This window comes from Artibeus jamaicensis, unplaced genomic scaffold (assembly GCF_021234435.1).
Source record: "Artibeus jamaicensis isolate MK-2021 breed Jamaican fruit bat unplaced genomic scaffold, CSHL_Jam_final contig_457, whole genome shotgun sequence".
NCBI lineage: Eukaryota > Metazoa > Chordata > Mammalia > Chiroptera > Phyllostomidae > Artibeus > Artibeus jamaicensis.
Genome location: NW_026521840.1, coordinates 285,667 through 309,784, shown reverse-complemented (window position 1 = coordinate 309,784; position 24,118 = coordinate 285,667). Strand labels below are relative to the sequence as shown.

At 42.1% G+C, this 24,118-nt stretch overlaps 2 protein-coding genes across 10 annotated transcripts in view; both read left to right on the top strand.

Moving 5' to 3' along the window:
* ARHGEF9 (Cdc42 guanine nucleotide exchange factor 9) overlaps positions 1-15,950 on the top strand; it is a 131,223-nt gene extending 115,273 nt beyond the window's left edge. For 8 of the 9 annotated variants that reach the window (XM_037135174.2, XM_037135177.2, XM_037135175.2 and 5 more), the window contains one exon: positions 12,893-15,950. In XM_037135174.2, the coding sequence (XP_036991069.1) occupies positions 12,893-13,074 (182 nt within the window). In that variant the 3' untranslated portion in view covers positions 13,075-15,950. Of the gene's footprint in view, positions 1-8,971; positions 11,670-12,892 lie in introns of those variants that run through there. The other variant, XM_053666520.1, reaches the window with a different exon arrangement.
* Positions 15,951-22,559: 6,609 nt separating this feature from the next.
* The window catches only part of LOC119041773 (vascular endothelial growth factor receptor kdr-like), a 171,105-nt gene continuing 169,546 nt past the window's right edge, over positions 22,560-24,118 (top strand). Inside the window, exon 1 of the mRNA XM_037135164.2 lies at positions 22,560-23,344. Within this exon, the coding sequence (XP_036991059.2) occupies positions 23,266-23,344 (79 nt within the window). The 5' untranslated portion in view covers positions 22,560-23,265. The remainder of the gene's footprint in view (positions 23,345-24,118) is intronic.

Here is a 24,118-nt window from a genome sequence, read left to right as displayed (position 1 = left end):
GAGGAAGTAGTTGTCAAACTCAGAAATTTAATAGTTATGTCATATACATGGGAAGTGCAGGAAAGGTGTTCTTTCAGGTACCAATGAAAGTTAGCTTCCTTAACTATTCCAGCAACCCTTTCCTGAAAGGGATGAGGAAGCACTGTTGTTTCTCTAACACAATGTAATTGGATAGGTAATTATTCTAGTGACCCTTTTCAATGCTATCCATAATACCATGGGGCCTTATCAGCTCAGTCTGCTGCTCTGGACGACAGAGCCTAGCTCCAGGGAAGGCCTTTTCATTTTACATTTGTCTTTCATACTACCTTGGTTTTACGAATTGCTACATAACTTGAGAGTTTTGTGCTAACTCCTGATCCATCAAACTATTTCAGTCTGTCTTCATGAAACTGCCTAGATCCAGGAGCACAGCCCCCCATCTCCAGAGGTTTTAGGGTCAGTCCAAAATCAGAGTAGGTCACTAGAATTACTAAAAATAATCTGGAAAACACAGAATACAGTTGGGGTAATCAGTCTACCCTGATTTCAACACTAATCATATAGCTACAGTAACCAAGAGAGTGTGGTGTTGGCAGAGGGATAGATATATTTGCTCAGCACAACAGAATAAAGAACCCAGAAATAGAAGTACACAAATTCACACAACTGAATTTTGACAGGAGTGCTAAAGCAATTCACTGGGGGAAGGATAGTCTTTTCAAGAAATGGTGCTGAAACAACTGGACTTCCATAGGGAAAAATTTTTTTAAAAGAACCTAAAACTAAACTTACATGCTCTAAAAATGAACTCAAATGGATAATGGACTCAAATTTAAAATGACAAAATTTTAAAATAAAATGAGAAGATTTTTAGGATCTAGGGTAGACAGAGAAGTTTTTAGACTTAACAACAAAATCTTGAACCATGAAATGAAAACTGATAAATTAGACCTCATCAAAATAGAAGAGTTTGCTCTGTGACAGACCATGTGAAATGGATGAAAACACAAGCTACAGCACAGGAGGCAAACACGGGGCCCATGGGCTGAATCCAGCCCTCTACCTTGTCTTAGCTGCCCAGCACCTCATTTCTACCTGGCAGCAGTGCCGAGCTCTCACTTAACTATTCAGGAGTAGTTACATTCACACAGTCCTAAAGTTACATTCGGCCCTTTGAAGGCAACCACAAGGCTGATGTGGCCCCCAGTGAAAATGAGCTTGACACCCCTGAGCTACAGGCTAGAAAGATATATTTGCAAACCATATATCTGATAAAGTACTGGTATTTAGTTATATAAAGAACTCTCAAAACTCAACAATAAAAGAAACTGCCTATTGGATTAGAAAATAAGCAAAAGGTAAACAGATATTTCACTGAACAGAGTATATGGGTGGCAGGTAAACACATGAAAAGATGTTCAATATCATAAATGACTGGAGAAATACAAGTTAAAACCACAATGATCTATTACTACATAACTATTATAAAAGCTAAAATAAAAAAATAATAACAACACTGAATGCTGGCAAGGATACAGAAAAATTGAGTTGTTTATACCTTGCTGGTGAGAAGGTAAAATGGCACAGCCAGTTAGGAAAATAGTTGGGCACTCTCTTAAGAGATGAAATATATAACTACCATATGACCCAGCGATTACACTCCTGGACACTTATCCTAGAGGAGTGGAAACTTATTCCCACATAAAAACTTCTAAACAGCTCTGGCTGGTGTGGTTCAGTGGATTGATCAGCCTGCGAACCAAAGGGTCACCAGTTTGATTCCCAGTCAGGGCACATGCCTGGGTTGCAGGCCAGGTCCCCAGTGGAGGGTGTGTGAGAGGCAACCGCATATTGATGTTCTCTACCTTCCCTCCTGTCTAAAAATAAATGAATTAAAAATCTTAAAAACAAACAAAAAAAACTTCTAAAGAAATGTTCATAGAAGCTTTGTTCATAATACCCAAACTGGAAACAACCCAGATGTCCCTCATTGGGTGAGAATTAAGCAAACTGTGGTACATTCATACCATGGAATATACCATGGAATATTACTCATCAGTTAAAAGGAGCCAGATATTGGTACATGCAACAAACTGGGTGAATCTCAAAGGAATAATGCCAAGTGAGAAAAGAAAATCGCTAAGCGTTGCATGTCGTATGACTCCATTTATATAATGTTTTAATATAATTTATAAGTGGGGAATAGAATAATGGTTGTCAGGGGGCAACAAGGGGATGGGGACAGAAGAGAAGTGAGCGTGGCTACAAATCCAAAAAGAATGAAAAAGAGTGAAATAAACCTATGCAAATTATGGGATAAAATTAAGAGAAACAGTCTTAATTATATAAATTATTAAATTATATATAATTTTAAACTATATATAAATTATAAAAATATGTATGATATAATAAATTTATATAAATTATAAATTAATAAAATATTAGCATTCTAGAAGTACAAGAGAGGAGGGGAAGGGGACAGAAAATTTACTTAAAGAAATAATGGCTGAGATCTTCCCAATTCCAGGTAGGTTTATGAGGCTTATTGGTTTCCAAACAATTTCAACCCAAAGTGATCTCCTCCAAGACACATTATAATAAAACTGTCTAAAATCAAAGACAGAGGAAGAAGGTTAAAATTTGCAAGAGGAAAAAATCTCTTGCATCCAAAGGAGTTCACATAAGGCTGTTATCAGATTTTTCAGCAGAAACCTAGCAGTCCAGGAGAGAGTGCAATGATATATTCAAAGTGCTGAAAGAAAAACTGCCACTGAAGATACTGTGCCCAGGAAAGTTGTCCTTCTGAAATAAAAGAAACTTTCCCAGACCAGCACCCCCCCCCCGAAAAAAAGTGAGAGAGTTCATCACCACTAGACTTTTATTACCAAAAATGCTGAAAGGAATTTTTCAAGCTGAAATGAAAGAACACTAACTGATAATGTGAAAACATATGAATATAAACATACATGTAAAAGTTAAGTATATAGTCTAATTCAGAATAACTTAATGTGGTAGTGTACTTAAATCTGTTATAAATGATAAAGGACAAAAGGGCTAAAAATAACTATAGGTAAATTATTTGTTAATATAATTTACCTATGATGTCAAAAACATAATACATGGGGTAAAGTAAAAGGGTAGCATTTTTGTATGTGGTCAAACTTAAATTATCAGTGCAAAATAGACTGTTGTAAATATAAGATGTTTTATGAGAGCCTCATCGTAACCACTAAGTAAGTGCCTACAGTAGACACACAAAAGAAACACAGAGGTGAATTAAAGCATAACACTATGGAAAATCACCAATCCATATAGGAAGGCAGCAAGAGAGGAAGAGTGGAAAAAAGAAACTATAAGACAGCCAGAAAATAATTAAGATGGAAATAGTAATTCTTCACCTGTCATAACTATTTTAAACATAGTGGATAAAATTCTTCTATCAACACATGTAGAGTGGGTGAATGGCTAAAAAAATAAAACAAGACACAACTATATACTGCCTACAAAAGAGTCAGTTCAGCCCTGGCTGGTGTAGCTCAGTGGATTGAGCATGGGTTGTGAATCAAAGTGTTGCAGGTTCCATTCCCAGTCTGGGCACATGCCTGGGTTGCAGGCCAGGTCCCTGGTGGGGGACATGTGAGAGGCAACCACACATTGATGTTTCTCTCTCTCTTTCTCCCTCCCCCTCTCTGAAAATAAATGGATAAAATCTTTAAAAAAAAAGAATCAGTTCATTTTTGGGAACGCACATTGACTTAAGTGAAGAGATAGAAAAAGATATTCCACATAAGTAAAACAAAAGAGGGCAAGGGGAGCTATACTTGTATCAGAGAAATAGTCAAAAACTGTCACAAGAGACAAAGAAGGTCAATATATATAATGATAAAAGGATAATTCATCAGGAGAATATAACAATTACAAATATATATGTGCCCAACATTGGAGCACCTAAATATATTAAGTAAATACTAACAGATCTGAAGGAAGAAGCAGAGAATGATGTAATAATAGTAGGGGAATTTAATACCCCAACACCAAGACACATCGTAATTATGAGAGCAAAAGTTAAAGACAAAGAATCTTAAAAGCAGCAAGAGAGAAGCAGTTAGTTGCTTACAAGGCAGTTCCCATAAGGCTGTCAGCTGATTTCTCAACAACAACACTTCAGTAAGGATTAGCATGAAATATTCAAAGTGATGACAAGCAAGGACATGTAGCAAAGACTACTCTATCCAGCAAGGCTATCATTTAAAAGTAATGTTGAAATGAAGAGCTTCCCAGACCAAAAAAATGCTAAAGGGATTACCACTAAACTGGTATTACAAGAAGTGTTGAAGGGCCTGCTTTAAGAGGTAGAAGAAGAAGAAAAAGTACATATCAGTAATTGCTTTAAATGTAAAGATATTAAACATTCTAATCAAAAGACATAGGGTAGCTGAATGGATAAGAAAACATGATCCATATATGTGTTGCCTATATGAGACCTACCTCAGAACAAAAGATACACACAGACTGAAAGTGAAGGGATGGAAAAATATTCCATGATGATGGAAAGATAAAAAAGTTGGGGTAGCAATAATTATATTCGATAAAATAGACTTCAAATCCAAGGCCATAACAATACACAAAAAAAATCACTACATAATGTGGAAGAAATCAACCCAACAAGAGGATGTAACACTTGTAAACATATTGCACACAATACAGGAGCACCTAAATATATGAAGAAAATCTTGGTGGACTTTAAGGGTGAGATCAACACAGATATAGTCATAGTGGACAATTCTGACATCCTACTGATATCAGTGGTTAGATCATTCAGACAAAAAAAATCAACAAAGCAACAGCAACCTTAAATGACACACTAGATTGGATGGCTTAAAAAAATTTTTTTTAACTGATGTTCAAATATAGTTGTCTCCATTTTCCTACCACCACTCTCCTCTGCCCTACCCATTCCCCTCCCACCCTCAATCCTACCCCCTTTTGCCTTTGTACATGGGCCCTTTATACATAATTGATAATTACAGAACACTTCATCTCAAATTAGTAGACTATACATTCTTCTCAAGTGCACATGGAATATTCTCAAAGAGTAGACCACATATTAGGACACAAAATAAATCTCAATAAATTTAAGAAGACTGCAATCATATCAACCATGTTCTCTGACCACAATGCTATGAAACTAAAAATCAGTTACAATAAAAATGTGTAAAACACTTAAATGCATAGAGGCTTAGTAACATGTTATTAAACAATGAATGGGTGAACAGTGAGATCAATGAATAAATCAGAAGTACCTGGCAACAAATGAAAATGAACATACAACAACCCCAAATCTATGGGACACAGCAAAAGCAGACCTGAGAGGGAAATTCATAGCATTACAGGCATAGATCAAGGAGAAAAACTATTCAAAATAAAATCTATAGCCCTGGCTGGTGTAGCTCTGTGGATTGAGCATGGGCCTGCAAACCATACAATTGCGGTTCGATTCTTAGTCAGGGCATATGCCTGGATTGCAGGCTAGTCCCCAGCAGGGGCAAGAGGCAACCATACATTGATATTTCTCTCCTTCTCTCCTTCCCTTCCTCTCTAAAGATCAATAAATAAAATCTAAAAAAAAAATCAATCTAACCCTGCACATAAAAGACCTAGAAAAAGAATGAGAAACAAAGCCCAAAGCAGAAAGAAGGGAATAATTAAAGATTAGACAGGAATTAAATGACAATGAATTGAAGAACTTGTTCTTTGAAATCATGAACAAGATTCATAAACCATTAACCTGACTCATCAAGAAACATAGAGAAAATATCCAAATAAATAAAATAAGAAATGAAAGAGGAGAACTAACAAGTGACACCACAGAAATAAAAATGATTGTAAGAAAATACTATGAATAACTATATTTCATAGTCGGACAATCTGAGTGAAACGGATAAATTACTACAAACATACAGTCTTCCAAAATTGAATCAGGAAGAATCTGAAAATCTGAATGGACCAATTATATTAATGAAATTGAAGCCGTAATAAAAAAAAAAAAACTACCAGCAAACAAAAGTCCTGGATCAGATGGCTTCACAGATGAATTTTACCAAACATCCAAAGAACTAACACCTATTCTCAAACTATTCCACAAAATTCAAGAGGAGGGAAGGCTTTCAAAGCTCATTTTATGAGGTCATCACTATCCTAATTCCAAAACCACATAAAGATATTACAAAGGAAGTAAGGCCAATATCTCTGATGATCATTGATACTTAAATATGCAACAAAATATTTGCATATCAGATCTGGCAATATATTAAAATGATCACGCACCATGATCAAGTGAAATTTACTCCAGGAATACAAGGTTGGTACAATATCCACAAATCAGTAATTGTGATACACCACATAAACAAAATGAAAGATAAAAATCACATGATCACATCAATAGATGTAGAAAAAGCGTTTGATAAAAACCAGTACTCATTATGATAAAAAACTCTCAGGAAAGTGGGAATAGAGGTATCATACCTCAATATAATAAGCACCATAAATGACAAATCCCAAGCCAACCTCATACTCAATAGGCAAAAATCTAAAAGCATTTCCCTGTAGATCAGGAACAAGACAGGGATGTCCACTTTCACCTCTTACTCAACATAGTACTAGAAGTCCTAGCTATAGCAATCACACAAGAAGAAATAAAAGGCATCCAAATTGGAAAGGAAGGTGTAAAACTGCCATTATTCTCAAGTGATATGATATTGTACATAATAAACCCTAAAGAGTCCACCAGAAAATTACTAGCTCTGACATGACTTGGCCGAACAGCAGGATACAAAATTAACATTCAGAAATTAGTGGCATATTATTGTACAATAATAATGAACTACTAGAAAGAGAAATTAAGATAACAATGCAATTTACTATGGCAAACACCCTCCCCCCCAAAAAAGAAAAGAAAAGGTACCTAGGAATAAATTTAATGAAGGAGATAAAGTCCTGTACTTGGAAAATTATGGTACTAAAGAAAGAAATAGAGAAAGATACAAAATAAGTTGAAGCATATACTGTGTTAATGGATGGGGAAAATTATCATCCTTAAAATGTCCATACTACCCAAAGCAATCTACATATTTGACACAATTCCTATTACAATACGAATGATATATCTCAAAGATCTAGAACAAATATTCCAAAAATTGATATGGAACCACTAAAGACCTCAAATGGCCTCAGCAACCTTGAGAAAGAAGAACAAAGTAAGAGGTATCACAATACCTGGTATCAAACTATATTACAAAACCATACTAATCAAAACAGCATAGTACTGGCATAAAAACTAATACATAGATTAATATATAGAAGAGAGCTCAGAAATAAACTCACACCTTTATGATCAATTAGTATTGACAAAGGAGGCAAAAACATACAATGGTATAAAGACAGTCTCTTCAATGAATGGTGTTGGGAAAATTGAACGAATATTGTATATGCAAAAAGGTGAAACTAGACCACCAACTTACACCAAACGCAAGAATAAACTCAAAATGGATGAAAGACTTCAATGTAAGTTGCAAAACCATAAAACCTAGAAGAAAACATAGGCAGTAAAATCTCAGATAGCTCTTGTTGCAATATTTTTGTTGATATGTCTCCTAGGGCAAGGGGAGAAAATGAGCAAATGGGACTACATCAAACTAAAAAGATTTTGCACAGCAAAAGAAATCATCAACAAAATAAAAGGGGAACCTATTGAATGGGAGAACATAATCTGCCAATGATACATCTGATGAGGGGTTAATTTACAGAACATTTGAAGAACTTATATGACTCAACACCAAGAAGAGAAACAACCCAATTAAAAAATGGGCACAGGATTTAAATAGATAATTCTTCAAGGAGGACATACAGATGGCCCATAGACATATGAAAAGGTGTTCAACATCACTTATCATATAAATGCAAATTAAAACTACAATGAGATGTTATCTCACACCTGCCCGAATGGCTGCTATCAGTTAATCAACAAACAACCAGTGCTGGGAAGGATGTGGAGAAAAGGGAACCATAGGGCACAGTTGGTGGGAATGTAGACTGGTGCAGCCACTGTGGAAAACAGTATGGAGTTTTCTCAAATCACAAAAATGGAACCACCTTATAACCCTATGACCCCATTTCTGGGAATATATCCAAAGAAGCCCAAAACACTAATTGGAAAGAATTTGTACACTCCTATGTTCATTGCAGCATTATTTATAGTAGCCAAGATCTGGAAGCAGCCCAAGTGCCCATCAGTAAATGAGTGGATCAAAAAGCTGTGGTATATGCACATAATGGAATATTACTGAGCCCTAATAAAGAAGGAAATTTTACCTTTTGTTACAGCATAGATGGACCTGGAGAACATTATGTTAAGTGAAATAAGCCAGTCAGAGAAAGATAAATACCATATGATCTCACTTATATGTGGAATCTAATGAATAAAATACAATGATGAACAAAATAGAAAAAGAAGCATGGTTACATGGAACAGACTGCTACCTTTCAGAAGGGGAGGAATTTGAGGGACTGGATGAAAGAAGGTGAAGGGATTTTATATACATTTTTTGAGGTCTGTTCAGAAGGTATCTAGCCATGTAATATGAAAAATAGAGGCATTTATTGAAGAAGATCAAGGAACATTGTATATAGGGCAATGATATCTCAGTCCCCTTCAAAGTTATGACCTTCTTGAGGAAATCTGGTTCATTGGTAGCAGTTTGAGTCAAGTCATTAGCACCTGCAGCATGATATTCCTTCTGCTCTGGTGGCAGAAGCCATGATATGAATATTGCCATGACACATTTCAGGCCAAGATTTTGTGTCAAAATCTTGGACACAGTAGTTTTTGGAATCCCCAGATCAGCTTCTAGTTCTAGCACTGTCAGTCACCGATCTTTGTTGATTGCAGCCTGTACATGTTCAACATTCTCAGGTGTTCTGCTTGTTGCAGGCCTTCCAGAACATGGATCACCTTCAACAGATTCTCGATCATCTTTGAAGCGTTTGTGCCACACTTTATTTGCACTGCACTCATTGCATCATCCCTCAAAGCCTTCTGAATCATCTGAATAGTTTCTGCGGAGGAATATTCAAGCTTAATGCAAAATTTGATGCAGATTCGTTGCTCTACTCGCTCAGTCATTTTGAATGCGACAGTCACACAGTACATGTGCTCACTCAATGGTGTCTACCGCCCCTACTGACTAGTACAGTGAAGTCATCATTGTTCACACATGCGCATTCCAGTCCACTCTCCTTGGCTGCCAGGTTACATTGATGTTGTGTGAACCGTTATTACTTTATTAACAATGACTGCACTTTTTCTGGACAGACACACACACATAGACAACAGTCTTGTGATTGTCAGAGGGGAAGGTGAAGGGGGTAGGTGTAGGTGGGAAAGGGGGTTAAATGGGAACAGAAAGAGACTTTGCTTTGGTTGATGGGCGCATGATGCAGTGTGTAGATGATGTTTCTTTTAGTTATATATTTGAAACCTGTATGATTTTGTGACCAAATGTCATCCCAATAATTCAATAAAATATGTTTAAAAAAATAATGAAAACACAAGACAGAGACTGGAAGAAAATATTTGCAAAACACATATCTGGTGAAATGAATGTAGAATGAATTCTTAAAATTACTAATGTAGAAATGTAGAATGAATTCTTAAAATTATTAATGATAAGAAAAACCTGTTGACCTAAAAATAAAAGGTAAAATACTAGAATGTTGGGGGCTGGACATCATGCTTTTGTGAAGTCATAGAATTAAACAATACAAAGTGTCAGTCCTAGTGTAAACTGGTGACTTCCGTTAACAATAATGTTGGGCCTATTGGAAAACATGGGGAAAATACTGATTGACAGTGGTCTTGGCAACAAGTTTTTGAATATGATATTCAAAGCACAAGGAACAGAATAAAAAAGAAAGCAACAGGACTACATTAAAATACAAAGCTTCTGCACAGTGAAAGAAACAACGCAGTGAAAAGGCAACCTCCGGATTAGGAGAAAATATTTGCAGACCATATATTGATAAGGGATTACTATTCAAAATATATAAGCAGTTCATAAACTCAATAGCAAAAAGAAAAAACAAACAAGTATTTCAATGAACATGTGGACATAGGACCTGAGTAGGCTTTTTTCGAAAGAAGACATACAGAGGGCCAGCAAATACATAAAAAGCTGCTCAACATCACCAAACAGAGAAATGCAAATTGGAACCGCAGTTAGGTATTGTCTCACGTCTGTTTGAATGGCTGTCATCAAAAAGACAAGGGATAGCGAGTGCTGGCAAGGAAGTGGACAAAGGGAGCCCTTGTTCACTGTTGGTGGAGTTGTAAATTGGTAAGCCACAGTGAAAACAGTTTGGACAGTCTTCAAAAAATTAGAATCAGACCTGTTATCTTACCCAGAAATTCCACTTCTCAGTATATATGGGAAGGAAATGAAATCAGAAACTTGAAGAGATATCTGCACCCTCGTATATGCATTGCAGCATTATCCACAATAGCCAAGACATGGAAATAATGTGTGTGTCCTCCAGAGGATGGCTGAATAAAATAAATGTGGTACATGTGTGCGTGTATATACACACCCACGCACTCATATACACAATGGAATATTATTAACCCATAAAAGGAAAGACATCCTGCTATTTATGGAAACATTTGGACTTTGAGGGCATTATTCTATGTGAAATAAAGTCAGACAATAAAGCATAAATACTACACGATGTCATTCATATTTGGAATTTGTAAAAGACAAATGTATAGAAACAGGAATTAGATTGGTGGTTGCCAGGGGCTGTAATGTACACTATGATGACTACAGTTAACAGTACTTACTGTATACCCGAGAGTTGCTAAAGAAGTAGTTTTTAAATGATGATTATGTGAGGTGATGGATGTGCTACCTAACCTCATTGTGGTAATCATTTTGCAATACATGTGTATCAAATATCACATTTTGCACCTTAAACTTACACAGTGTTATATATCAGTTATGTCTGAATGAAACTGGAAAGCAAAAAAAAGAGCAAAAAATGCCTTCTTTTATTGGGTTGGCCAAAAAGTTCTTTTGTTTTTGTTTTTTTCCATATGATGGCTCTAGTAGTACTTAGTTGTCTTTAACTTCATTCAAAACAGTTTTGTTAGATTGTATTGTGATAGCTGTCACATCAGCGTGCATTTAAAAAATCAAAATTGTTGGATTTTTGTTTAGCCATTTTAATATTGAAGGAAAAAAATAAGCAACATTTTCAGCATATTACATGCTTTATTATTTCACAAAAGGTAAAAACACAAGTAAAACCAAAAAAAGATTTGTGCAGTGTTTGGAGAAGGTGCTGTGACTAATTGAACATGTCTGAAGTGGTTTGCGAAATTTCATGCTGGAGATTTCTCGTTGGACGATGCTGTACAGTCGGGTAGACCAGTTGAAGTTGACAGCGATAAAATTGAGACAGCAATTGAGAGCAATCAATGTTCTACCACATGGGAGATAGCAGACATACTCAAAATATCCAAGTCAATAAAGTTACTGGCAAAAATGAAAAATGTGTCTTTTATTTTATGGAAAAAATAGACTTTTTGGCCAACCCAACAGGAAGGAACCAGTTCCTTCCCACTGAAGTGCCAATAGCTGATGGCGGCCTAATAAGATACAACTTCCAGCATCATGGGATCAAGTCATCAAACAAAGGCAAAGATAGAAGCTGTAATGTTGAAATTTCAGGCAAGGCCCCAGATGAGGAAGGTATATGGGAGCAGCAGAGAGGTCTCCCTTGCATTCTTAATCATATGCTGCGTATCTCAGCCTATTCTGTTCAGAATATAGATTAAGATTCAACATTAATATTAGGCCCCCTGGTTCCTAGAATTCTCCACTCATTGGATTTTGCCTTGATGGTTGCCAACCCTCCTAATGAAAGTTGAGAAATGATTGAATCATTCCCTTTGAAAGGTCATAAATATATTCCAAGTCTTTCTTGTGTTCCATGAATCGGATTTTCTGGTGGTGAGTTCGTGTTCTCCCTCAACTACCAATATCACTTTCCTATTAAATAGTTTCATTACTCGACCTGGTGTAGGAGACTAGATCACTTGTACCTTAGCTTTTAGGAGAGCATTTCCCTCCCTCAAAGACCCACCTTGAAGTCACTAGTTTTTTTTTTTAAGACTGTATTTATTTTTAGAGACAGGAAGGGAGGCAGGAGAGGGATCAAGATGTCAACATCTATGTGAGAGATGAACATCGATGGGCTGCCTCTTGTACACACCCTAAGCAGAAACCCTCAGCAACCCAGGCATGTGCCTTCACTAGGATTTGAACTAGCAACCTTTCTCCCTGTGTGATGATGCCCAACCAACTGAGCCATGCCAGTGAGGGCTGAAGTCAATAGTTTTTAATGAGGCTCTTTTGACTCTTCCAGGGAGGTGTTGGAGAGGGGAAAATGTTGTTTGTTATTAAATGGATATTGTGGGGTTATTTGTAGCACTAGGCCCTGCATAATGGATTATGGTCTCTGGGACAGAGCTGTGAACTGAGAAGTCAAGAATTCCAGCCCTTGCTTTGCAACCTGGGGGGTATGGCATTTTCCTCCAGGTCTCAGTGTGCTCATCTGTAAACTGACTGATAGCAGCACCCTGAGTTTCTCGTGTATATGGGAAAGCGTGTGTCATTGCAGTGGTCACTGTGCTATTCCAAAAACAGAACGTAAGTCTGCACTTGGTGATCTTCAGTTCGAGTCCACGCTCTAAAATAGACTGCTTCGCACAGTCTGCCCACAGTGGTCACTGGGGATTTTGAGAAGCCCCTTTCTACTTAACTTATACCCTTTCCCTTTTATCTTTCATCTACTCTAGGTGTCAACTCTGCCCGCTCAGTTCCTCCTTCCTACCCACCACCGCAGGACCCATTAAACCAGGGCCAGTACCTCGTCCCTGATGGCATCGCTCAGTCGCAGGTCTTTGAGTTCACCGAACCCAAGCGCAGCCAGTCACCATTCTGGCAAAACTTCAGCAGGTTAACCCCCTTCAAAAAATAATACCTACAGGGAGGCAGATAATTTTAAAATAAATAAAATTATATTTATAGATGGACCTTTTTTCGGAGAAGCACTGTTGAAATTTATATATATATATATACACATATATATATGGACATATACACACACAGCGACCCTTGAGTGTACACACACACACACACACACACACACACACACACACACACATGCATACAAGGACCAAAAACCGTTTTCTGTTGTTTTTGGGAAGTGAAATCTATAGTTGGTAGGAAGAGGTACCAATGACTTCCAGACATGTGATCCCTTCTTAAAAGTTTTTTGTTGTTCTTATTCTGTCCCCTTCCCCTTTACTTTCAGAAATCAACACTTCTATTTGTTCCTTCTCTTGTTGAGATAATCTTTTTGCTCTCCTGTGAGTGCTTCAAACTGACTTGTCACGATTACCATAGATGTGTTTGTATTGGTTTTCCCCTTTCCTGATGATATTGATGCTGATTACTTTTGAATTTACTTTAATGTGGTGGGGTTTGGGAGTTTGGCATTTTTTCCCTTTTACTTTTTACTAGGTAAAGGGAGGGTCTCCTTTCTCCTCTCTTACCAGCTGACCATCTATCTGCGAATGTTTCTGCTGCCCTGCAGTTGCCCCAAACAGCCTTTCCCCTGCATCTTCTGTTCTCAGTCGTGCGAGTCTGGACGTGCTCTGTCGTGCCTGTGACATACCGCTCAATATTTCTATTGCTTTCACTGTGTTGTAGAGGGATCGAAACCAAACAGAAGTAAGGGAGTGTCAGACTATAATGATGCTGGAGACAACATCCGTTCAGGGAATATTCTGTATCTGGGCTGTTTCTTCTCCTAGCACTGGGGTTTCCCATGATGCAGTGCTGCTGAGTCATGACAGTTTTGTATCTGGCATGTAGTTTGGCAAATTCTGCTCTTCTTCCAGATGCTTTGGTTATGGTTTTCCTTCTAAGCCTGTCCCTCTCCTAACCTAAAAGATCTGAACCGAAGCAAACAGGCTGAGTCTCTCTGCCTCCCGAGGGAGGAATCCAACTGCCTCCTGGACCAAGTAGGTTTAAGACAGGGCTCCCCTCTGCAGTCAGTCCGAAAGCCCAGTCGTCCCTGTTTCCATTTGCAGATTGTTTAGGCAGCATCAATAGGTATCTACAAAGGGGTAAGGACAGAGTCTACCCTACCCGACCAAGGTCATCGGCTGCCTTGAAATTATTGACCTGGACAAGATCCAAGGCCGACAGTCACCCCTTACAGGGAAGCACAGGGATGGGTATGGAAAGAGACAGCCTTGGCCCGGAATGCGTACGTGCAGTTCCTACCATTCAAGTGATTTGCGACTTCCCCCATTGTTAGCAGATTGCATGGACAATCTTCCATGGCCCTTGCCCTCTTCCTGTCTTTCTTCTTTCTCCTGCTCTGCTGGCACAGGAGGATTGCTGGTATTAACATAGTTAAAGCACTTCTGGCACTTGAAGAAGGCCCTGTTTCCAGCATTCTCCCATCTCAAGACATTTGAAGCAAGTAAGGACCCCAGGGAGACTTTTCCCTATGGAGAAAGGATCTGAAACCGCGATCCTATACTTAGGCTCCCTTTTGGCAGAATTTCGCTTGAGTAAAACTAACTTCTCCCACAAAGAGTTTCCTGTGGGTGCAAGAGTATTGGCTTCTCCTCCCCCACATGGCCCATTGGGTGGATAGACCTTGAACAGCAAGAAGAATGGAGGACAGAGGAGTGAGGATTGACTTTGCTCTGGAGCACCACTCTAGTGAGGAGTCTGGACATTGTGAGTCTGTCCGGGACCCTGTGGAAGACTTCATCATGAAAGGACCTCAGCTTACTGAGCACCGGCCATGGCTATGTGGGGCTCTCAGTGTAGCTGGCTTGATTGCCGCTCTGTGTTTCCTGACCCAGGCCTGGGGATTTTTTTTCTCTGTGGGCATCAAATTACAAGCTGTTTCAGCTTCCATTCCACCACACCCAGAGCAGACTTTTGGAGTGAGCCAAGGATAAGTAAGCTTGAGCTGGGCAGAGGGTCGGGGCTCGGGACCGGCCACCTCTATTCTGCACATAACCTAGCTTCTTAAGCCCTCTTGGCAAGGAACCAGGTACGCAGTGCCTAAGACAGAAAGACCTCCCTGGCAAGCAGAATATGTGTCAGCAGCTCTGCAGGCCTCCCGTGAATGTATGTTCTTTCCTACTTGCCATTCCTCTCCACTAGCCTTGGCCTTGGTGTCTTTCACCAGGGTCTTACAGCCCACAAAGAGGGGATGCTTAGACAAGTCCCTGGACCTCCAGCATCTCTTGGGCAACCTCCCTTTTCCCCGTGCTCCCTTGGGCCTGTACCCAACGCTATAGGATCAGGGATATCAGCACCCACCCCTCATCCATCCATCTCTCATCCACTCAACCCACTGGCCTCGCCAGATGTCAGTAACTTGTGAAAACAACACATCAGTTCATCCTTGGTTGTAGTGTTCCCCCAGCCTATGGCAGCAAATCAAACCAGCGGCCAGCAGCCCCATGGGGAGCCCCCCTTATCTGGGCTCATGCTCCCAGCCTATCCTGTGTTCTGACAGCAGTGCTATCCCCAAGAACTGTGTAAATCTTCGTTTCTGCATGGCCCTGAGCTCCCTTTCCCTCAGCTCAATGAGGCCTGGATTTGCTCTTTAAAAGGCTTTGCTGATGTGTTCTGTGGGCCCTGCTGTGGGATGGTCCTAACACAGAATTCCAACTCCTCTTTCCCTCTCCCTCTCCCCGCTTCTCTTTCTGTGTATATCTGTAATGGATTTATAAGGACAGCAACAAGAGAGTTCTAGCAATTCTAGTGTAAAGCCAAATAGTGATCTTTTAGTGCTCTGGGGCTGGGGGGGGTGCTGGGGTGGATGGACGGGTGACAGCAATGTTGATTACCCCTGCTGCTCTGCATTTGCCAGTTTATTTTGTTTCTTGTACCTGACTGTTTGACCCTGTCAAACAAGTGTCAAAGTTGTGTGTTTAAAACTGTTTAACAACAAAAATATGATGTTGTAATGACACAAAGCCTTATGAAAATATTTATGGAGTTCAATAAAAGAAGTAAAAAGACACCTCCGCGCATAGTTCTTGTGGTGTGTGTGTGTGTGTGTGTGTGTGTTTTACCAAGTGCAAATGTAGGGAATTTACCTGGTGGCAGGCACCTTACCCCAACCTAACCTTGTCCCATTAGCGCTGCCACACCACGGCCAGGTAATCCATGTTCTGGGGCCTTCTACGTTCTTTCTGGAACAGTAGGTCTCTAGAATTGGATTTGATCCTGCAACTATGGGCACTTCAAGTGTCTTGATGGATGGGACTGTCCATCAGGTTACCTGGCTCTTGGACCACCCTTGGAGGCCCATTCCTTAGCTTGCTCCTTGGCCTTGCACCTGTGCACCTGTGGGAGCATAGAACTTGTTTTATGGACCCAGCCAGAGACCACGTGAGTGAGGAATCCCCTAATCCCAGTTCTTTCCTAATGCTCCCAGTCCCGTCTCCTTCTGTCTTCTGGAGTGACTGTACTCTTTCTTTCATCATGGTGTCACCTACACATAGACGCTCCTTGCTGCCCACAGACTCCCAAGTGGCATCTTACGCTGCCCACCAACATCCAATAGTGGGTCTGTGTTCTGGCACAGCCGCCTCACCTGCCTTTCTCGAGAACAACTAAACACTGAGCCTAATAAAGCACTTCAGGAGCCAGATAATTGTTTCAACCTCCAGAACTGGGAGGAAGAGCAGAGACTATGCCTCTGGGCTATGCTGTAAACCCTGTCTCTTTAGGCCTTGGGGATGTGCCCCTCCCAGAGGATTTGGAGAATGTGATCATGGGACCATCAGTAATCTTTTACCTGTTCCTCATTTCTTGTCTCTCTCATTTAACCCCTTTCTCTACTGCCCCCACCCTCTCCCCTCCCATGGGGTCTGCTGTCTCTCTCCACCAAATTCAGAAGGCTCAGTTCTCAGCAGCCTGCTTCCCCAGCTACTAAACTTGAATCTCAATGACCTCCTGCACAGTGAGAGCGCTGCGTCTGGTCTTAGTGCTGCCTGATTACCTTCTGAGGATCCTACAGTGGAGAGTGAGGACACAAATGGAGGGGATCTTACACTCCTGGATGCAGCTGGTTCTTTCCTGAAGTACCTAAAACAAAACACATCTCATTGGCAGAAGAATTGTTTCTGAAAATCCCATATGGTGCGCATGATAAATCCATATTCTTTACGACCATGAAGAATGGTTGCACTACTTAGAAAATTATTTGCTATGAGCATTTACCCACTTCTTGTCCTCAGTTGTATTCACCAATGGACACGCCACTCATCTCTCCAATTACTAAGTTTCCAATTTGCTTTGTGTAATTACTGTTTCTCCCTTCAACTGGGAGCTGAGGGGACGGTGGATTTAAAGTATAATTTTCAGAAGACCTTCCAAAGTGGAGGGCTGCATTGGAAGGTCATTATGTTGAGTATGATGGCTTTTTGCTCGACTTTCTTTAGGATTTTCTGGGGTGGGGGAGGGGGCTCAGGGGTCAGGAGAGATGTCTCTGTGCTGTGCCCAGATGGACAGAATTAGAAGGGAGAGAGGATGCTCATCCCAGCTCCCAGGAAAGGCCTCTTCCTAAACAAGTCACCCCTGACCTATCTCTATCCTGGAAAGGCTCCCACCAGGTCTGATGGAGGAGGCTTATGGCTTGTTTCAATACAATAATTCCTCCTATTTTTAGTAACCTTACATATAAGGGTCTCTTTTAGTCTTTGTGGCAGCCATTATACAACGGGGTTGTGAACTGCATTTCACACTGGAGAAGCTGGGTGCTCATTTAATGTGGCCGGGCAAGATTACCTTTCTTGTGGGTGTTCACCCGTTTCCCACCCCTACTCAAACTGCTCTCAGAGCTGCTTATTCTCTCTCACAGGGTTCCTGGTGGGTGGTGCAGATTCGGGGTGGGGGGAGTTGAAGTAAGAATATAGAATGAGCTGATACTAACATGTGAATGGTTATCACTCCCTATATGTTCCTTGAGGACTCTATTTCTTTCTTTAAAAAATAGATTTTATGTATTTATTTTTTTAGAGAGAGGGGAAGGGAGGGAGAAAGGGAGAGAAACATCAATGTGTGGTTACTTCTCACATGCCCCCCTACTGGGGACCTGGCCCACAACCCAGGCATGTGCCCTAGACTGGGAATTGAATCAGTGACCCTTTGGTTCACAGGCCTGTGCTCAATCCACTGAGCTACACCAGCCAGGGCAAAAACTCTTATTTCTTACATGTTCTAACCTAGGCCTCCAACAGTGTACTGAAGCCGTATGTCCTTTTGTGTCTACCAAAACCAAGTGTGAGGAGGACCACGGTCTGGTCTCTGCTGTGGGCTTTGGCTTACTTCGGTGGTTCAGTCATGGAAGTCACCATTGTACCTCTTGACTCACTTAGCTTTTGAACCCTTTGGGATTTCCTTCTTCATGTTGGTCTGCTCACCCCTGGCCCCCAGAAGCTTCTCTCCTGACCAGGATATAGGACTGACGAGGTAGGTTTTGCTTGCCAGGCCTTTGCCTGCCAGGTCCCAGAGAACAATATGAGACTACCCAGCATTTCCAGTAGTCCCACCATGTGCAGAACAATTCAGCTTGGCCATATGGTACGACTAGCTGGGTTTGCAATACAGCTAAAGAGTGGTATTTGGAGGTAAAATTCATGTACCCCTAGAAGCACACTATTCTGGTTTCATCTCTCCCCTTTTTGTCTTGCGTTGTGGCCTCCTCCAGAAGGCCATGCGTGTCATGTGGACACTTTCTTATTGTCACTGGGGAAGAGTAAAAGAGGGATGGTATGTGGGCATAGAGTGGTCTTGTGTTCTTCAGAAACCTCTATTCCTTCTACTTGGCTCTCCAATAGATCATTTAAGACATTTTGCTAGACAAGACTATGTCTATCTTCACAAGAGCCACACGTCTCCATAGTCCTGCCTCCAACCTGATGAATTAGATTCAACACACATATACTGAGTATGTAATTTCAACCAGGCCTTGTGATAGGTACACTAGGGATACTAAGACTACCAAAATAAAAACTCTATTCGTAGTCACTCAGAGTTTAGTGAAAACATAGAAGCATGTATTATGGCAGGGATGGATGGGGATCTGGAGGCACTCAGTGAATGCCGTGGTTACTTCCGACAGAGAAAAATCTCTGTAACCAGTCAGGATAAGTTTGGTTGTGCTGCAGTAATAGGTATTCCCAAAATCTCAATGGCCTACCATATAAGAGTTTATTTCTTGCTCATGCAAATTTTTCTGTGGGTCCACATGACTCTCCAGGGCAGCAGTTCTCCATGCGATAGTACACAATCTGGGCTGCTTTTCCTTCTCAACACACATTTCCATAACCACCACAGAGGGAGAGAGAACCCTAGAGAGCTTCTCACTTACGACTAAACTCTCCAGCCCTGCTTCCAGTCATAGATCAAAATGGCAGAACTGATCACATGGCCTCACCCATCTTCAAGGGAGCAGAAAAATATAAGTCTTGTGAGCTCAGAAGAACAGGAGTAGTAGATATGGATGAACATTAGAAAACTCTACCAAATAAGGAAAGGTATAAACTAAGCTTCAGAGGACTGGAAATTCTACCATGTTGTGAAGGTTAGAGCAACAGAATAGTTAGGATGATCACTCCACCCAGAATACCACCCTCCCTTCAGACACCAATTGCAATTCTAAATCAAGAGCACCCTTATGGCCCTGGCTGGTGTGGCTTAGTGGATTGATTGCTGGTCTGTGGAACCAAAGGGTCACTGGTTTGATTCCCAGTCAGGGCACATGCCTGGGTTGCAGGCCAGGTCCCCAACGAGGGACACATGCGAGGCAACCACACATTGATGTTTCTCTTCCTCTCTCTTTCTCCCTCCGTTCCCTTCTCTAAAAAAAAAAAATAAAATATTTTTTTAAAAAGAGCACCCTTAGGTTTGACAGTTCACTATACAGACTTACAGAACTCATTGTTATACTAACAGTTATGGATTATGAAGCCTAAAAGATAAGATTTAAAATCAGCCAAGGAAATAAGCACAGGTAAGAGTCCAAGAAAGTACTAAATGCTGGGCGTCAGTGGTCCTGCCCCTGTGAAGTCAGGACAGGGTTACTTTTTCAGCATCGATATGTGACAATATGCATGACAGAGTACTGACATCGATATGTGACAATACGCATGACAGAGTACTGACAATCAGAGTAGCTCAGCCAAACTCCTAGAGATTTGACTGGGGCTCCATCACCCCCCCCCCCCCGTGGCTGACCTCAGTCTCCGGTCTCCTCAGGAACTAATGTGATGCCAGATAAACCACAGCCTGCACCCTAAATCATATTGTTGGTATGGACAAAACCTTACCCTAAATCACTCCTATCAAATACGACATTCCAAGGGCTTATAGATTACCTCCCAGAAGGTAAGAGCAAAGGTCAGAGTTCTCCTGGGCAAGGATATATATATATTTTTACCACACACATGTATAGGCATGGGGCAGAGGTTGGGAAGAGAAATAGAGGGTATTACAAGTGGAAGAAATAGCATGACTAAAATACTGATAGGCCAGATTAGTAAAAAGCTCTGTATATCGCTTTGTACTCATTCATTTATTAATCCAACAAATATGTACTTGCGTGTCTAACCACTTCCACTATCTGGACTATAGAGGTAAACAAATTAGACACTGTTCCTACTTACATGGTGCTTATGGAGTGGTGAATCACCTTCAAGTACAAATTCCTCTCTAAGTGTGTATTCTTGGGATTACAGAAGTGAGCTTCTAAGCTTTGGTAGCAAGCCAACCACAAGTGAAGCTCCAGCCAGAACCCTCCTAAATGTCTACGCCCTTGGTCACTAGATTTCATGCCCTCTGTTTTCTGTTCAACATTAGCTAAGGCGGCCCACACTCATTTCCAGCCCCATATCTATAGGCATATACTTTCCCCCATTTCATGTACTAAACAGCAGGATCAACACCAAATCCTTTCAGTCATTGATAAATACTAGCTTGAATTGATAAAGCACTTGCTAATGTGCTGACCTCTGTGATGGGTTCCTCACCAGAACCCTAAGGGGTAGGTGTGAATATTTTTCTCATTTTTCTGATGACAAAGGTAAGGATCAGGGTCATACGCTTAGTGAATGAGCTGGGCTTGAAACTCAGACCTGCCCTGTGTGAACTTCTTATGACATGGGACCATCCATTCCTAGAGCAACACGGCAGTAGACCAGACACCCAGAAACTACTGAATATGTTAGAGCTGACGATAATATAGATGAGGATGCATGCCTACATCACAGCAGAGGCTGTTGGTCTTCCACCCACTTCCCCTTCTGATTTCTGTGGACAACAACCTGCCTTTCAATAGCCAGCACCTGCGTCTTTGTTAGAGGGCTGTTCTCAGGCTGTGAGAACCCACTTTGCCCTGAATACATATCGCAGGCCAGAAGTGCCTGGGAATTACTGCCTGCTGTACCCTGCAGGGAAGTAGCTCTTAAACAATGACTGATGGGGGAGGGACGTAAATGTCCTGGTTCCCTCGCCCCCAGGTGTGATCATTCAAAATATGCAAGCTGCTGGAGGGCAAGGAAAATTGGCTGGAGTCTGGGGTGCAGAACATGGCTTCCCATGTTCTGGGACCACCAGTGGCTACTCAGGTGGGATGAGTCCGATGTACAGGAACATCAACTATGGTGTGGACTTTCAGGCCATCTTGGGCTCTGACAGGGTCTCTGGCTCCCTCAGCTGCACCAGCACCAGCTCCTTCTGCAAGACAGTGGTTGTGAGGAAGATCGAGACCCGAGATGGGAAGCCGGTGTCTGAGTCATTTGATGTTGTCCTGCCCGAGTGAACAACCACTGCGGTCCCTCCTGTCCTCTGGGTGGGCTGGAAAGGAGCTGTGTAGGGAGGGGGCGCAGGGGACCCTCCTGAAGCTGCGACTCAGTCCTCGGCTCAGCCTTGGGGTGGGGGAGTTTCCTGCCTGGGGGACCAGTGCCTCTTACCCAGGCCCCCAACTAAAAGCCAAATGAACTGGCTTTTTTTTTTTCCTCCCCGAAATAACGTCTCAGCTGGCTCTGCCAAAAACAAACACCCCCTACCACATGCCTGTTGCTACTTGCCAATTACTTCCCTAGAATCTGTATCTCCATAGCCCTTCCAGCTGTCTGGGTGCTTTTGTCTCCGTCCGTCCCTACCCGGCTGGCTATGGCAGACTGTGCTACCCATTTGCCCCCAGTCCTCACCTTCTGAGCACACAGTAACCTCCTGCCTCGGAAGGCCTGAAGTCAGCTCCAGAACTGTTCTCCTTCGGGAGCACTCGCGCTGACGTGTACGCTTCCTCTCCTTGCCTGAAGAACCCCCCACATCCTTCCCGGATACCGTCCGAAACTCAGGCCAAGAAGAAATCAGCCTGGGGGAGGGAACTGGTGGGCTCCCGAAAGGAGGAAAGGGAAATGCAGCTCTGGCAGGTGCTCCCTCCCAACCGCACTGAGGCGCTTAGCCCCAGGGCCATCAGTCGATTAGGGGCGCTCTCCTGGATAGCTGCACTAGCCTCCTCTGGGCTCTTCCACGCACTCCTCCAGGCTCCCTTTCCTGGTTCCTCCCTCCTTCCCATCCTCTCCCCCGGTTGTCCCGAACTTCCTCCCTCCAGAGACAAACTTTGCCGCCTCCTCTCAACACAGTGGCAGAAAGTTGCGAGCGCCGCAGAGAAGCTAAGCGGTACCTGTGCCGGCGCCGACTTCCCCAGTCGCAGGTTCGGTGTACGGGCGTCCTGAACCCCGACACCCTACTTGCCACCAAAGGTTGAGAGGGAATCGTGGGCCTGGGAGGAGACAGAGTGTTAGGCAGAGAGCGAGAGTCCCTGCGAGACTGCCTAGGCTGTGTTCCTCTCATGGAATAGCTCGGTATCTCCGAGGCCCCAGGACGGGTCTCAGGGGAAGAGGGCGGCCCTGCGCTGAGACAGTAGCAAGGGAGGGGGCCGGGAAGAGGCGGTAGGGTCAGAATTCAGAGGTAAGAAGTCCGAAGACAGAGTTTAGATCTTTTACCTTAAACCCTTGACCTCCCCCCTTCCCCGCCCCTTCCCTGCCTTTTTCGTCGGAACGAGGAGCGAAAGGACTCAGAGGGAAGCGAGAGTGCGCACTGCACTCTGTGCCCCAAGATGTTCGCTCCCCGTCATGGCCATGGTGCCCTGGCTGTCTTGGCTTTCGGCTTCCTGATCACCCTGCTCTGGACTCCAGGTAAGCAATGGGGCGCCTCACAGGTCACAGGGCGCCGAGTGGGGTCCTGGTGCACCAACCTGGCAGCTCACCTGGGGGGAGTCAGGTCTGGAATGCCACAAACAGAATGAGACATTTTTACTGGCCTGTGGCCTGCCGAACGGACCTCTGAGCCCAGACCCCCAGCCAGCTATGGCTGGAAGCTACCGTCGTCAGCGAAGGGCCAGCGAAGAGAAACAGGCCGGGATGCAGGGGACTGAGAGCCCCAAGGGAGAGGGTGGCCAAGCCTGTGACAAGGAATTTTTGTGTGTAATGATTGGTAGTCGTTAGCTGATTTTCCTAACAGAGAACACACTTGCTGCAAAAGATCTCGAAAATTCCCCCCTGAGAGCGATATCTTCATTTCTTCTAGGCCAGGGACCACTGCCTGTCCCCTGTTTTACAGCCACAATTCCCGCGGGTGGGCACTGAGCTCTGTGCAAACCCTCTGCGCAGAGTGCAAACTGTATCCCCAAGATTCAGTCCATACATTTTGAAGAACTGAGCAATTAAAAGAAAAAGACACGTCTGTAGTCTTTCTCTGACTTTGGAGGCTACTACCAGAAACGGATGGGGCAAAGGATTTAATTTGGTTTCTTTTTTAGATGTAGTTTTTCAAATGTATTGTCATTTATAACTATTGAAGATTTGCTTGTCTCAATATTTTAACAAACATTTTATTTATTTATGTTTAGAGTGAGGGGAGGGAGAAATAGAGGGAGAGAAATATCGATGTGAGAGAAACATCGATGGATT